This window comes from Montipora capricornis, chromosome 9 (genome assembly GCF_036669925.1).
Source record: "Montipora capricornis isolate CH-2021 chromosome 9, ASM3666992v2, whole genome shotgun sequence".
In the NCBI taxonomy this organism is placed as follows: Eukaryota; Metazoa; Cnidaria; class Anthozoa; order Scleractinia; family Acroporidae; genus Montipora; species Montipora capricornis.
The window spans coordinates 45,033,842-45,048,841 of record NC_090891.1 but is presented as its reverse complement, the minus strand read 5'-3'; the positions used below and the strand labels follow the sequence as shown (position 1 = coordinate 45,048,841).

At 40.2% G+C, this 15,000-nt stretch overlaps 2 protein-coding genes across 3 annotated transcripts in view; one reads left to right on the top strand and one right to left on the bottom strand.

The window, feature by feature from the left end:
- LOC138015321 (Fanconi anemia group B protein-like) overlaps positions 1 to 13,470 on the top strand; it is a 22,102-nt gene extending 8,632 nt beyond the window's left edge. For both annotated transcript variants that reach the window (XM_068862315.1, XM_068862314.1), the window contains 9 exons: positions 414 to 519; positions 627 to 694; positions 1,143 to 1,220; positions 5,127 to 5,258; positions 6,657 to 6,699; positions 7,213 to 7,333; positions 9,433 to 9,901; positions 12,166 to 12,380; positions 12,588 to 13,470. In XM_068862315.1, the coding sequence (XP_068718416.1) occupies positions 414 to 519; positions 627 to 694; positions 1,143 to 1,220; positions 5,127 to 5,258; positions 6,657 to 6,699; positions 7,213 to 7,333; positions 9,433 to 9,901; positions 12,166 to 12,380; positions 12,588 to 12,984 (1,629 nt within the window). In that variant the 3' untranslated portion in view covers positions 12,985 to 13,470. The remainder of the gene's footprint in view (positions 1 to 413; positions 520 to 626; positions 695 to 1,142; positions 1,221 to 5,126; positions 5,259 to 6,656; positions 6,700 to 7,212; positions 7,334 to 9,432; positions 9,902 to 12,165; positions 12,381 to 12,587) is intronic.
- Positions 13,471 to 13,500: 30 nt separating this feature from the next.
- Positions 13,501 to 15,000, bottom strand: part of LOC138015320 (phosphoribosylformylglycinamidine synthase-like) — a 19,265-nt gene continuing 17,765 nt past the window's right edge. The window contains exon 11 of the mRNA XM_068862313.1: positions 13,501 to 15,000. This exon is cut by the window's right edge and continues 545 nt beyond it. Within this exon, the coding sequence (XP_068718414.1) occupies positions 14,193 to 15,000 (808 nt within the window). The 3' untranslated portion in view covers positions 13,501 to 14,192.

Sequence of the window (15,000 nt, the reverse complement as noted above, 5' to 3'; positions counted from 1 at the left end):
GCTAAAGAACATGTTCTTTGGACTGCTATTAGCAGTTACTGTCAGACACTGCATGCTGTCCAAAGAAAAACCCTTTTCCTGTGTTAAATACATGTCTTCCCTTCTTTTCTCTTGGGGTGATAATGACTCACACTTGTAACTGTGGCAATAAAGGTTTGGCAGTAGATAAGTTCTCCTAATTTTTTTTTATACCAAAGTTCAGATTTTGAAGATATTAGACAATACTCTGCTCCAACCCACTGTGACAATATTGGGACAATACAGTTTTTTCAATGTCTTTTAAACCCATTCATCCCTGAAGCAGCTCTCTATGATGAGTTAAGTCATCTGGCTTTACAGAAAAATCTACCAGTCTCACTCCTAGGACTCAAAGGGTTAATACTTTGTTACTTTTGAACTGTGTCATTGTTTAGGTCATAAAACAGTGGGATGAGGTTGACGTTATTCTCATAGACGACTTCCTGGAAAATGGAAATCAACAAGTTCTTTTTCTACCTGAAAAACACAATTTGTCTGAAAGTAAGATTGTTGTCATTTCAAAAACTCTTACTGGTAACTTAAATTTCTCCAGTGTTACTCTATTGAACTCCATGGAAAATCAATGTTTTTCCCTGGTGTCATTTTAGGTGAAGAGTTGTCCGACTTTTCTCTTACTGATGTAGGACGAGGGATGTGTTCGATTGAAGACAATCAGGTGGGTACCCCGGCCTCTACCTATAATCTCATTACCCAGTTGGAAGTCTTAAAATTCAAACATCCCCCTCCCCCTTTGGTGATAACCCTGGCCTCTGCCTTTTTGGGGGGTTTTTAAAGACAAAGTCTTTATTTCATATTTTGTGTCTTCGCTTGCATGTGGCAAAATAAGAGCAAATTTGGAGGGTAATGTTAATGCATGAGCTTGAAATTACATGAAAGGCCTGTGAAGTCCTATGTTCATGACAAATGTACAGTCACAACGTGATGTTTTTTACTTATTACAAGATTTGTTTCAAGTTAAAATGGTGATTCTCTATCCAGAAGGCATGCTTGCCAGGTTACACCTTCATGCACCAATTAACTCATTCACTCAAGTGCTGCTCATAGGTGTGGTACATACTTACTGTTCATGTATATTTCATTGTATCAACGCATTTCTTTGGTAGCCTCTGTCCAGTTTACAGTCACAATCAGTGAGGGATTCACTGCAAAGAACAGCCAAAGCCCTAAGGACAAGAGTTCAGGTCAGAAGATTGTGAGACATGATTGTGTTAAAAAGAAGATAAGTGCCCAGGGCCCGGTTGTTCAAAAGCCAATTAACGCTAATCCCAGATTAAAAATTAACCAAGGACTTTATTTCTCTACTCCTAAATGCTGTTCAACGCTGATATTTTGCAAAACTTTACTTTAGAAGAAGTCAATACTCAAGAACAAAAATAAGCAAAAGAAAGTTTCACCAAAAAGTTAAAAACATGAAGCAAAAATTCAGGCTAATCCTGGATTAAGTTAATCGGCTTTCGAACAACCGGGCCCAGCTCTGTACCTCCCATTAGACCAATTCGGCTAACTCAATGTTGAACCCAATTCAAATCTTTTGGGAATAAAACGTTTTGTTCCAAGTATTTCCATGTAATTTAAATGCGAATGCTTCATTGTCATGCAAATTCAACACACAAAGAATCTTAACCCCGAGAGATTTGAATTGGGTACAACATTGAGTTAGCCGAATTGGGCTATGAGGACTGGGATTGTGTTTGGTTTGTCCTTGTTTGTGAACAATAAGGAAGCATTGTTATCCAGGAATAGCACTTCTTTTCTCACCCTTGAAGAGAAACACATCAAGTTCCTACTCAACCAAAACTGTCAGAAACTGAAAAAAAGTGAAAAAAAATACTTGAGGCATTGTTAATACAAGTTAACAACTTTATAGCTTTACATAATGCATTATGTCATAGTGATACAATAGGACTACCCAGTCTTTGGAAGTAAATGGCACTACAGTTATTGGGTGCACCCTAGTGCAAGGAAGGGGTGGCAGCAATACGCCCTGTGAGTGACTGTATGAGTAGGGCAGCGACATCCCTGTGATGTAACTCATGAGGGTGGCAGCAACACACCCTGAGAATAAAAGGGGGTGGCAGCGACACACCCGGCAATGTGAAAAATGAGGGTTGCAGTGACACACGGTGAGCATGAATGGGCAATGGAGTAGGGTGGCAGAGACACACTCTGCAACATGCAGCTGGAAGTGGCAAGTACTAATGTGAGCCTGCAAAGTGTATTGCAAACCACAGTCGAAATGGTGATGGTGGGTTCGGGGTCCCACCCAACCTGCTATGTGGTGGTGTGCACCCAAAATACATCCCAAATACTGCCAACCCTGACTGAAAATTAAGTAAAACTTGCTATGCAACAACCTTGGTTTGGATTCCAAATCCCTTGTCCAGAAAGATGTGCTGTGGACAGCAAATTAGATACTCTCTGGAGAACTGATAGAGGGATGCAGATGTAAAGGTGAAGCAGTCACTTGACCATCTCTTCCTAGTGTTGAATAAGCCAATGTGGTAAACCGGCCTCTGTGGCAGTGGTTGCTGCTCCATTCCTCAAACTGTGGGAAGAATACTACTCTTTGGGAATATCAAGGAGGAGAACACAAAGGACAGCTGTAACCTTAGCCCTGGTAAGGTACTGGCCTGAGTTGAAGATGTAAAGTGGAGAGGGACCAGTGACTTGGTGAATCTTGAGATACTTGTGGAGAGCTCATACAGCACATACTGAGTGGTAGAAAGGAGAGAGCAAGAGGGAGCAGTACTGGTGGTATGGGTCTGTTTTGGATGACTTTGAGTGTTGGCTGATGCACTCACCGGGGGTGAAGGACACATCATTAGAGGAGAGATGCACCAAGGGATTTGAAATGTGTGGTCGTTGGAGAGTTGAATGCGCTGGAGCGAAGGAAACTGTAGAAGGTTAATGTAAAGGCAGACCACAACATCAATTTATCCTGAGGAACAATGTCATGAGCACCAGCCAACTTTACCTTGATCTGGCAGAGAAGGGCCATGGTGATAGGAAGGCACCATCATGGTGGTGTTGCTGTGGTATGCTTGATTCCCTGAAGAAGCAGATGAAGGAGGGGAGCTTCCTTGAAAGGGTCAGGGAGATTATTTTTGACGTGGGCGTAACAAAGGCCTGCCATGTAGAGCTTGATGGTCTTGAAGCTAACCTGGTCGGCAAGGTAAGCAGCAAAGAAACAGAGTGAGTTTTTAGTGGTGGGGAAGCTGGGTCAGCCTTGGCAGCTGCAAAAAGTTGGTGTACTGACAAATTCCAGCCCTACAGGAGTGGCGGGTGGAAGCAGCAATAACCTGCGACTGGAGGAAGTTCAGCCATAGTGCCAAAGGAGTGCCTCTGATTTGGGGACAGGCGTGGGCTCCGGAGCTGCTTCTAGGACAGGTTATTAGCGGAACGGGACATCTGCAAACAAGACAAAGAAGCAGCAATGTAGTTATCGTTACCAGCAATGTGAGAAACAATAACGGTAAAGTGGTTGGAGGCGGCAATAAAGAACATGGAGTAAACAAGGTGCATGATCAGGGGGTCAAGGGATAAACCTGAGGCCCAAATATCCACAACAGCGTGATTGTCACAGCGAAACAGAAGTTTCTTCCCCAACCTCTAAGAGCCCCATAAGAGGCAAGCCAGGGCGACGGGGAAAGCTCCTTCAACTACATGGGGCAGTCTTGCAGCACAGCAGGCCAGGGTTGAGCAAGCCAATGACCCATATAATAAATGCCATAACCAAGATATCCCGAGGCATCTGTGAAGAGTTCCAGGTCCACTGCGGGTGAGGTATAACGACCATTTCAGGTAGGAAGGAACTCCAGTCACCAAGCAATTCCATGACGGGCCTCCTGAGTGAAGTGATGGTATGGCAAGTAGACAGTGCAGCTCAGGTCAATGAGACAATGCAAGAAGATGTGGCCAGCGGGGATGATATGGCAGGCAAAGTTTAATTTGCCAGTGAGGGAAAGGAGATCTTGTTTGCAACATTTTTTATGTGAGGACCACCACTGAAGCTCTGTTAGTAGCCCATTGAGTTTGTCCTCATGTAAGGAGGTTTCCATAGCCGTAGTGTCAATAAGGTTGCCCAGGAACACTAACTGAGTGGCAGGTCCTTCCAATTTGTCAGGAGCCAGAGGAATGCCAACCTCTGAAGCTACATGTGTGATGAACTGGACATTTTGGGCACAGGTTGGAGAGTAGGCGGGCGGATAGTGAAGTAATCATCCAGTTAATGCATTAAGCCCTGAATCCAGTGCTTGCTCTTCAAGACCCATTCAAATGTGTCAGATAGGCGGTTGAAGAGGTATGGGGATGAATGCAAGCAAAAGGGGAGGCGACGGTCAACATAAATTTTACCTTGCCAATGAATGCCAAGGAGGTCACGGTCCTCCATCCGAACTGGACAAAGGGGAAAGGCATGTTTGATATCTAACTTGGCCATGAAAGTTGGGAATGGGAGGAGAAGCAAATGGTTCAGCAGTATGGCCATGGGAAACTTCCTTGGCTAGGGCCTCCGAGATGGCATCAGGATGAAGGAAACTTCAAGTTAGGCGTTATTCGGGTGCAGGGAGGGACTGTGTGACCAAGGTTGATCATGAAGAAGGCTGGACGTAAAATGCTGGTGGTGCTGTGAAAGGACTGCACAAGTTTTGCTCTAGTGTAATAGGGCAAAGTCTCCTCCGTAAGGATCAGAGGCAGATCTTGGAAGAGGGTGCTCCTGAGGCTTTCTAATAGAACTGGCCCCAGTTGTTCAAAGGTGGATAACGCTATCCACCGGATAAATCACTATCCAATACTTTTTATTATGTAAGTTGTGAGAATGTAAACCATGCTCAAAAACATTGCAAACAACTTCAAACATCAGTTAGGCTGCAATAAAAAGTATTAATTACTGTGTGAGTTGTATCTCACATTATTCTTAGTGCAATTTTTAACACTTGTTAGAAGGCAGTTTTTCCTTTGTAATGTCTCAAGAATTTTGCTCCTGGACCTGGTTACCAAGACCCCTTCCCCCCTCCCCCCCAAAAAAATATAAATATATATATACATATATTGACCATTTTTGGAGCTTGACATAAAACTATTCACAGGTAAAGGCATCCACACTACATGAGGCAAAATTGGAATGTCATGAGAAAATGAAAATGGTGGAGAACTGCTGCAAGGTGTTGAAAGACATCACCCTTTTTCAGAGTCCAAGGGATGAGGAACAAACAGAAAAGGTAAATTTTATAATACAATACAATACAATACAATATAATACAAATAAGTAAATTGAAAACTTCCATTATGACCTGGTAAGTTATTTTATTTTTTATGTGGTTTTCTTATGTTGTCTAATAATTTTTTCTTTTACACACCTTTGCTTTACTGTTTGTTTCCCATTTCCCAAACATAATCCGTTTTTTTGCAGTGCATAGGTACATCCTTTTCTCCTAGGTAAATTCTGTGTTTAATTTGGGTTTTTTTTGGATTGTCACTGTACCCTTAATGTAGTTTAGAATTGTGCCCATCATTTCCTATAAAGCTTTTCTATAAATTGACTGCATTTAGCTCAGACAGTTTCAAGGCTAGTTCTTCTGTTACATTAACAAGCATAACCCTTATGATACTTATTCTTTTCTTTTTCCAACTTTTTGGTCAATGTGTAATAAACCTAATGTATGTATCATACTTGGATTTTGTGGACCCTGTGTCAGCCGTTTTGGCTGAGTGTGTTACAGTGAACACCGAAAAGTCTCGCTAAGTTAAGGGTACTTTCCGGGCCAATTAAACAAGTGATTACTTACAGTATAGTTAACTGAAAAATCCTAACTGGTTAGGTCAGGGAGGCCAGTTGGTTATTATCAAGTGCCACAGATGAGTTGACCAGGAACTTTGCTATAGAAGACGGCAAGTTGTCAGTCTTGCATATTTTAACCAGTCCTTGGATCTCCAGCTTTCACATCCACCCCCATAGTTACTGCCTAGCCACGCTCTCTTAACGCATTGGCTCCTCTGGGTTCCCCATTGACGAGTACGAGTCAAATTATCTGGCATTAGACAGTAAAATACTAAGTATGGCCGCAAATTACCATTAAATACATACTTAATTGGCCACTTCCCATAGGGGCTTTTCAGGGCCAATGAAACAATCAGCGAAACAACAGAACAGAAGAACAACAACACAGCAACCACTGTTAAGATTCTGTACTGGCTGGAGGCAAACCAGTTGGCTATTTACAAGTGCTGCCAAGAAGTTGAACCATGGACTACCAGGAGCAAATTCAACTAGTAGTTAGAACAGGTCTTGACCTGGAATCTCCAGATCTCAAGGCAAGCGCCTAAACCACTGGGCTGCACTGCCTCCTTGGTGTGATTATGAAGATCAGCACATACAATCATACTTTTTTCTGCACTGATGCCTTTATTGCAAGGAATAATTTGCACACTCGGCTTTGAGAAAAATGTCAAAAAGTGTGGCATTGAGTTTTAGGGGTGGGGCTCTGGTGTGACATTTATTGCTTTTATCTCAGTCTGGTCACAAGTCGTTTGAAATTTAAGGAGATAGAACACTTATCAAAAGCAGTGGCCATCCGATTTGCAATGCTGAAAATATCGTCATTTCTTTTATTGTTTAGAATCCAAGTCTTTATTGTCTCCTGGAAGGTGATCTTGACAAAGGTAAGCTGCTTTTAGGGAAAATTCTGTAGATTGAGTCCAGGTGTTATTACTAACTCTAAATTAAATATTAGTGTTCATCATTCAAAGAGCATCTTTTCTTAAGATGTGAGACACCTGAGGAGGCCGTAGTTGTGTACAATGCATTTACTGTTAGGTGGATTACAATTTAGATTTATTGACATCGTGTTTGTACGACTTTAATGCTCTCCATACTTCAGCATTCATCTAATTAGCAATTATTCACGTCTGCCAGAAAAATATGCTCCCCCGAGAAATTTAGCTTTTCCATACATTGTTTTTAAGCTAAAAAATATGTGGAGCTCTGGTGTTCTCTGTATTGTTTGATTATATGTGCAAAAATTCAGTTACCGGTACTTTTGAGCAAATTATTGAAAAAACTCCCTAAAAAACACATACGTTTTTGTCTATACAGATCCTTTTGTTTTGTTTTAATTGTTCCAAGTAATTTCTAGAATTTTGACATGGTTATTAAGCTCAGATATTTTTCCGTAGGCAAACGTAACACCTCTTCATGCAAAAGCCTGGAATCTGCATTGTCGGTCAAAGAAACATGGCAACGCGTCGTATATAACCAGTGGATCATTGGCATTGATGTAGAGAACATCAATGAAAGGTAAAATACAATTCTGTATCTGTATGTTCAGCACATCAGCACCTCTCCTTGACTCATAGCTAGTTTGCTTATTATTTGGTCTCTTATGGAGGGATTTAGATGGTATAAATTATTTTGCTGACGACTTTTGCATGTATCTAGCAGCAACTCGTGACTTTCAACCGTCTGGATACCCTTGACCCGTGAATGTCTGTCAAAAGGGTGTGTTACAGTCTGATTTACACAACATGATTTGTGGTGAGGTCATCACTGGTATAAGCTACAGTAAGCGACAAAAGTGGTTGAGACACTGAACTGGGATGTCTACAATTAGGCAAAAATCACTTGAACGTTACATTTTCCACTTGTACTACCCCCTCTCCCCCCGTCTCCCCCCTTCAGTGTTGGTAAGAGAAAAAGGAAGTGTTTGCGATAAGAAAACAACATTGTTAAGGGGGGAGGGGGTTAGATGAAAAGATTTAAGGGGTGGGGGCTGTCCAAGATTCCTTAACTGGGAAAAGTGTCTCAACACTATTGGCGCTTATTGTAGTGGCATGCAAAAGTCTAAATCTTGCTTTACATCATTAGCCTTTTTGGCTTTTTGGCTTTTTGGCCAAGGCAGTTATGTCTGCTAAACGGAGTGGGACAAACAACAGCAAGGGAACAATATGCCATACTCCTGGTGAAAAGATATGAGGCCAAATGGTATCAAATAGTTTTTGAAAGGGAGAAGTGATCCTTGCACCTATCTGGACAATTTAAGCTATTTTCTCTTATACACAACTGAAAAGTTCAGGCAGCCTCTACGGGATTCGAACCCATAACAGTATTGACCTTTGTGATGCTGACACAATGCTCTCCCAACTGAGCATGAAGCCATGAGCCCAACAAATTTGACCTGCTCCTGAGTGGCTTCATAGCTCAGTTGAGTTGATAGAGCATTGCACCACGTCGCAGAGGTCATGGGTTTGAATCCCATTGGAGTCGCCTGAAAGGAAAGGAACTTCATTTATGTGTCTAGTCGTTGTAGCGCAGAAGCATTAATTGGGGACACTGTAAATTGAAATTAACATTTAACACAAATCAAGTCAAATTTTGGTTTTTTTTTGAGAAGAGGGGAAACCGGAGTACCCGGAGAAAAACCTGTCAGTGCAGAGTAGAGAACCAACAAACTCAACCCACATATGATGCCGGATCTGGGAATCGAACCTGGGCCACATTGGTGGGAGGCGAGTGCTCTCACCACTGTGCCATCCCTGCACCCCCAGGTGTCTTTTCAGGTGTCTATAAGAGACAATAATATTGCTTAAATTGTTCAGGTAAGTGTGAGGATTACTTCTCCCTTTTGTCCATAACTCACACTTCAAATAATAATTTGTTACATACATTTGTTCAAGATAATTTTTGTAGTCCTTGTATGCCTCTGGGAAGACTTAGTTTTTAAAGGCAACACTTTCTCCTCAGCTATTATTTTGACAACCCTGCTGTTCTTGCTGGATTTAAACACGACTTCCTGCACAGTGCCCCAACTAGCAAGCTATCCAATGGGCCATTTCTGAGTTCATGTCTGCCTCTTCAAAGCAAGTCTAAGTGCGAAGTTTTTCTTATGGAAATTAGAACTAATTGCCATCACAAAAACTTTGCATGTGCTTTGAAGAGGAAGCAGACATGAATTTGGAAATGGCCTATTGTCAAGGAATAATATTTAGTATGTGGTGTCTTCAATTTAATACCAAAAGGATTACTGGGGTATCTTCCTGTAAAACCTATATTCTTGAAATCTGTCGTAATCTATTGAAAAAAAGAAAATTTCTTCCAGTTATGGTCAAAAAGAAATTTTTTTTTCACTGGTGGGTGTAACTGAGTTTTGGATTTATTACACACTATGGGCGGCCTCTTGTTAAACTCAAAAAAAGTGTCTGTTCCAAAAGACTTTTGAAAACGTTTTTTAATGATAATTTTTGTGTTTCCTTGGGTTGTGAGAGAACTTGGCTGTGTGTTTGTTGTAGATTTTTTTGCCCTGCAGTTGGTTTTTGGGTTAAGTATTTGGCTCTCTAGTGGCCAAACCTTGAATATAACAGTTAGTTGTTCTTTCAACTCTCTCTGTTATATCATTTTAGTGCAGTGTCTGACCTTGAGCTTGCAGTAGTAAGTTGCCAACCAGTGGGAATTACATACTCATCAAGGGGAATCCACAGTAACAACAGCAACACATGCAAACAATCTGAAATATTAAAATCTTTTAAGACTGTAAATGAGAAGAAGCCACCTTCCACCAAGAAAAAGAAAATGGAGAACTCTTATTCAACCGTTTGTGAGAAGCTGTTCCCTGGCAACCTGACAAGGTTGGCAACAGTAACTGCTTTGCCAAGGTTTACACAATCAGGCAGTTGTTCCCTGTCAGTTGTGGTCTCATGGAACAATTATTGTGTCGATGGAAGCGTCGATCAACATTTTATGCACTGCGGACATGTGACCTTGGAGACCCAGCAGGTGGTAAACGGAAATCTATCATTAAACAGATCTATTGATCAAAAGTCATTCCAGCAAGATGTTATGGCATTGAAAGCAGTATCCATTGAAACAGAGGTAATTATTGAATGAAAGATTGAAAAACTCTCAGTGCACAAGTATCTTAAAGAATCTATCAATAACAAGTGATGGTGTTTTTGAAATTGAACTTAGCAGTTTCAATATATAAAATATTAGTGATTTGAAACGCTAAAATTAAATTTAATATTTTGACCTTTGGCTTCCCATACAATAACTACACATCCAAACCTGGGGTATTTTGTACATTCAACTATAAATTACTGCCAAAAGATGTGTTTGGAAAGGATTTATAACACCACAACTCAAATTCAGGTAATCAAGTCATTAAAGAAGAACAGAAAGGTGTAAACCTTTTTTTTATGTGGCTGATGATTGCCAGAGCAGCACATGTTTTTGAGAAAAATGCCTTTCTTCCCTTAATTATAGGGTTTGAAAGTAACCAAGTTACTTTATGGTTTTTCCAATATGAATGTGTCATTTTGTATGCTTTTTCTTCTAGTCATTTCTGCCAAAGGGTTCACTTACACTGTATGTGCAATGTGTGTCCTTAGTGAATTAAAACTTGCTGTTCCAGCTAAAGGCCCAGGCAAAGGGCTGCAACATCTGTTTGATCTTGTTGACCGATGTGGTTTCAACATTGATGCAACACGGTTGAAAGGTGGGGCAAACAGTTTCACCATCGCTGTTCAACAAAGTCGAGCAGATGTTGAAGCAAACGTTGAAGCCCTTTGCCTAGGCCTTAAGCAGTGTCATGTTAAATATAGTGTCTTTGTATGTATCTACCAATCTGTCTGAAGCATGGCAGAAAGCATTGTTTTGTGATAACAAAATCATTATGTTGAAAGTATGTGGTATTTCATTGATACTAAAATAATATAAAAATTTGGTTCCTTCTGCAGGTACTGAAGCAGAGATTACGTAACACTTAAGACAGAAAACAAAACAACTGCAAATAAAGAGTAGTCCCAAGTGACCAAAAATACAGTGATTTCTGGTATCTGCAGAAAGACCCAAATTTTGTACAGACTCCCCTTTGGTTCTCTTTTAAAAGAGGGTATTTAGGGTTAACATTATAATATATAATAATAATTTAATACTTATATCGCGCAAAATACATAAAAATGATCAAATGCGCATTACATTTGCAAAATCTGAAATAAACTAATACTAGTAGGGAAATATAAACATAGAAGTTAAAATATATTTAAAAAAATAATTATTGTTATCCACACACTACTTTAGACCATTACCCCCAAAGAATAATTTAAGGTGGCTCAAACCATTTTTAATGCTTCCCAAGTGACGCTCTTATTAGAAGGATCAGCACTACAATGTTGTATCATATATTAACAATATTGTGGTACCAAATGAAACACAAATTATTGCTGAACAATGGGCAAGCCCAGTAAAAACATGCTTTATTTTGTCTTTAGTTGCTTATATCTCGAAAACAAAGTCGGTAACCCCCATTTTTTATTTCTGAAAAGTAATCAGAAGGGCAAGATGAAACTCTGCAAATTTTAAAAAAACCCTGTGTAATGGATTAAGAGCCACCTTAATTTTTAAAACTTTGCCGAAAGTTTCATTGTGGCCTTGTAAAATAAAATAAAATAAAAAAATGGGGTCACCGAGTTAGTTTTTGAGATATGAGCAACTAAATCCAAACTATAGGGTGTTTTTGCTGGGCATTCCTGTTGCCAAGGTAACTTATTACATCACAGTAATGATCACATCTTGTTCAAGGAAATAATCGGTGTTTCATATGGTACCATAACATCGCTGTTATGTCATGCAGTGTTGTAGTGTCATTCGATCTAAAGAGAGTGTCTTCTTAGTGTTGAAACCCTTTTGAGCCTCCTTGAATACAGTAAACACCCACATAATTATAAGAACCTAGATTTTTCCAAGTTGGGCTAAATAGGTTCTTATAAGAATGGTATTGACAGTAGTTTTAGCCTATCTATGTACTTGAATTGGTTCTTATTTGGGCAAAAGGTATCTACTCTATGATACATATGGTATGACTGATTTCCTCTGATGAGGATGCTGATACCTTTATATTTATAACCATGAAAAAAAAGTGTTAAACAACATCTGTGCAGTTCAAAATTTGTTCCAGATGATTGTGCAATAACAATAGTAGGCACCGTCCTTAATTTTTTGGGCGAAACTGGTTCTTATGTAAGGGGGGTCTAAAATGAAATTTTTAGCCTAACAGGTTCTTAAATTCTAGGTTCTTATATGTGGGTGTTCTGACTGTATGTTGTTGAAGTTTATTTGCTTTTTGTTCGTTGTAACAGCTTGCACTGCAAAGTGAGTTTTCAGGAGTATGCCAAATGATGGCATTTGTGAAGAACTCTTTGGTTGGTCTTCCTGTACTGGAGTCAGAAACTGGTGACTACAAAGACATTTTTGGCGTTGTTCTCTCAGCATTACATGACAATGGCCCTCTCAGTGGTTGTGGTATTGTACTAAGAGATGGCTTAAAGAATGGCCAAGTTACCCTCATAACCAGGCAAGTAATGCATTCAGAATTTGTGAATAATTTGCCTTCAATACTGATCTGAGGTCTTCCTTGATGCAGAAATTTTCTTTATCCACACATGATGTCTGCAACACCAATAAAGGAATATTTCTTTAAAAGAGAACACATTTCTTTGATTGTCTCAAGATCAAACTATGGAAAATGGGATTAATCGTGTTACACTCTTAATCTTTGCAGAAACAAGAACCAAGTGTTTCTACTCCTGCACAGGCTGCGACATGCGTTTCCAAGTGATGTTAAAATTCTCACTGACCCAGCATGTGACTTGTCCAACCTCAGGGATGGTTTATGCACCCTGAATCAAGAGGCTATAAACCTACAGCAAAATTTACACCAGTTGTTGATCCCTAGAGCTGGCGAATCACAACCTGGTCCTCACTTTGGTGAAGAGAGTACAAACTTGAAGAGCAAAGATGATAGTCTAAACGCTTTAAGAGAAGGATTTAAAAAGAAAAGAGAAAGAGATGTCATGGCAAGGGAAGAATTTTCAAGTCAAGAGGGTGACTTAGGAAGGCTGTGGCTTGATTTTGTTTTGGACAAAATGAGGACTGACATTGCTGTAGGCAACACTTAACAAGCTTGTTTGCTTTCTTTATGGATGACTGGATGACTCCAGGGAGTGAGACTTGACAGGTTTTACTGGTCAACTGGGAGCGTCATTTGGTGCCTGAAAAGTGAATGGATTAACCCAACAAAAATTGCCTTAATAGGACAGTCAGTTTTTGGGTGGATGTAGAGGTCTCACTCCTAGGAGTCAGTGTGTTAAAGATGTGTTGGGAGGGGAGGGTTGCCAAAAATTATGTGCATGTTATTACTGGTCGAAGTGCACCAGTATAAAACAAACCATGTCATTGACAATAAAATTATGGAACAATTTCTCATGTTCATCTCAAAAAAAAAAAAACCTCCAGTAGTTGTTTTCTATAAGGCCACTTTCAGAAATACCATAATACTCTTTCTTTGCCCTCCAAAATCTTGCATAAGCATTTTGAAACTGGAAACAATGCTTAATCTGCAAAATCTTGGAGGGCAAACAATACTATGGTATTTTCAAAAGTGGCCTATTGTATTTTATGTAACAACACAAATCAGCAGTACCTCATGTTTTATTCATACAAGGAAATGGGTAAATGGTCAATACATCTCTATACATACAAGTAGCATTGGGGAGTCTCGTGAATGTGTTCAACATGAGTCCATGGCTGCATTTTAATAAATTATTTACAAGTAAGATAGAAAAACATGGCCCTTGTACATTAGTGTGCTACCATGGGAAAACAGGCTTGTTACAAACCTAACTGCTTTTATTTGCAATCAAACTATGTTGTAATGCATACACAGCACTCACAGCGTTGGCAACAAAATTCAATTTCTTAATTATTAATGAAATTTTACTTGGTAACAAAGATTGAGAATAAACTATATGCAGCAGACAAAAGTGTGGCTTTCAGTGAGATTTGAATTTGCTGAGTAAAAAAAATTAGTAGAAAGTAGCTTGGGAAGTCCTTGCTCCCTTTCAAGCCCTTACGTGATAGATACCCCTTGCAAGAGCGGCAACACACGAATACTACTCTGAAATTCCTTGGCTGGTGAGGAAAAGGTCAGTAAATATGTCCAACAAAAACAAGTGAATGACAAATTCCTGCTGCACTCTACAAGTGGAACATTTTACATGACAAGGTCAACTCCACCCTTGCTTCCATTAATATTTTGTAGGTCACAACTAAACATACAACTGTACCATTTCGACAGTTATCCTTATGTAAATTGAGCAAAAGTTTTTCAAGTCTCTATGCACCATTTGTAGGCATTTTGAAACATTTTTAACCAAGGTGATGCCTTGATAGAGTTTTTCCAATCTAAAGGCATCCAAGGCCACTGCCAAAGTAATGTACACCTTTCTGGGTGGGGCATCATGGCAAGGTGTCGCCCATCTGGAGAGCACAGACCAGCAATTCCCTCAGGGGACCCATTTGGATTCAGTGGGTATTGAGTTGTTGGGCAGCCTTCATCATCAACGTAACGCAGAGGAACAAGTTTGTTGGCCATGATATTCTGAAGCACAAAATTACTACTGAATTGAATCCGTCCTTCGCCGTGTGCTACCCATATTCCCAATGTAGATCCTTCCATGCCACTAAGCATCATAGCAGGGCTGGGCTGGATTGCTACCGTTACAAACCTAGATTCATATCTCTCAGAGGTGTTGTGAGTAAAGTGAACTCCCTGCTGCAAACTACCCTCATCGGGAGCATCAACATCTTGACCAACCCAACCAAGCAATCCCATCAGTTGGCAGCCGTTGCACACTCCTAAGCTAAAGGTGTCTGATCTGGAGAAGAAGGCATCCAACTGAGCACGAACAGTGGCGTTTATCTTGCACACTGCAGCCCACCCCTTGGCAGAACCAAGCACATCAGCATAACTAAAGCCACCCACAAATACTGCACCACGGAATTCCTCAAGGGACACTGCCCCTGTGCACAGATCATTCATTGTCACATCCCATGTTTCAAACCCTGCCATGTGAAAGCTTGCCACCATCTCCCTGTCACCATTGCTACCCTCTTCTCGAATGATAGCCACTTTG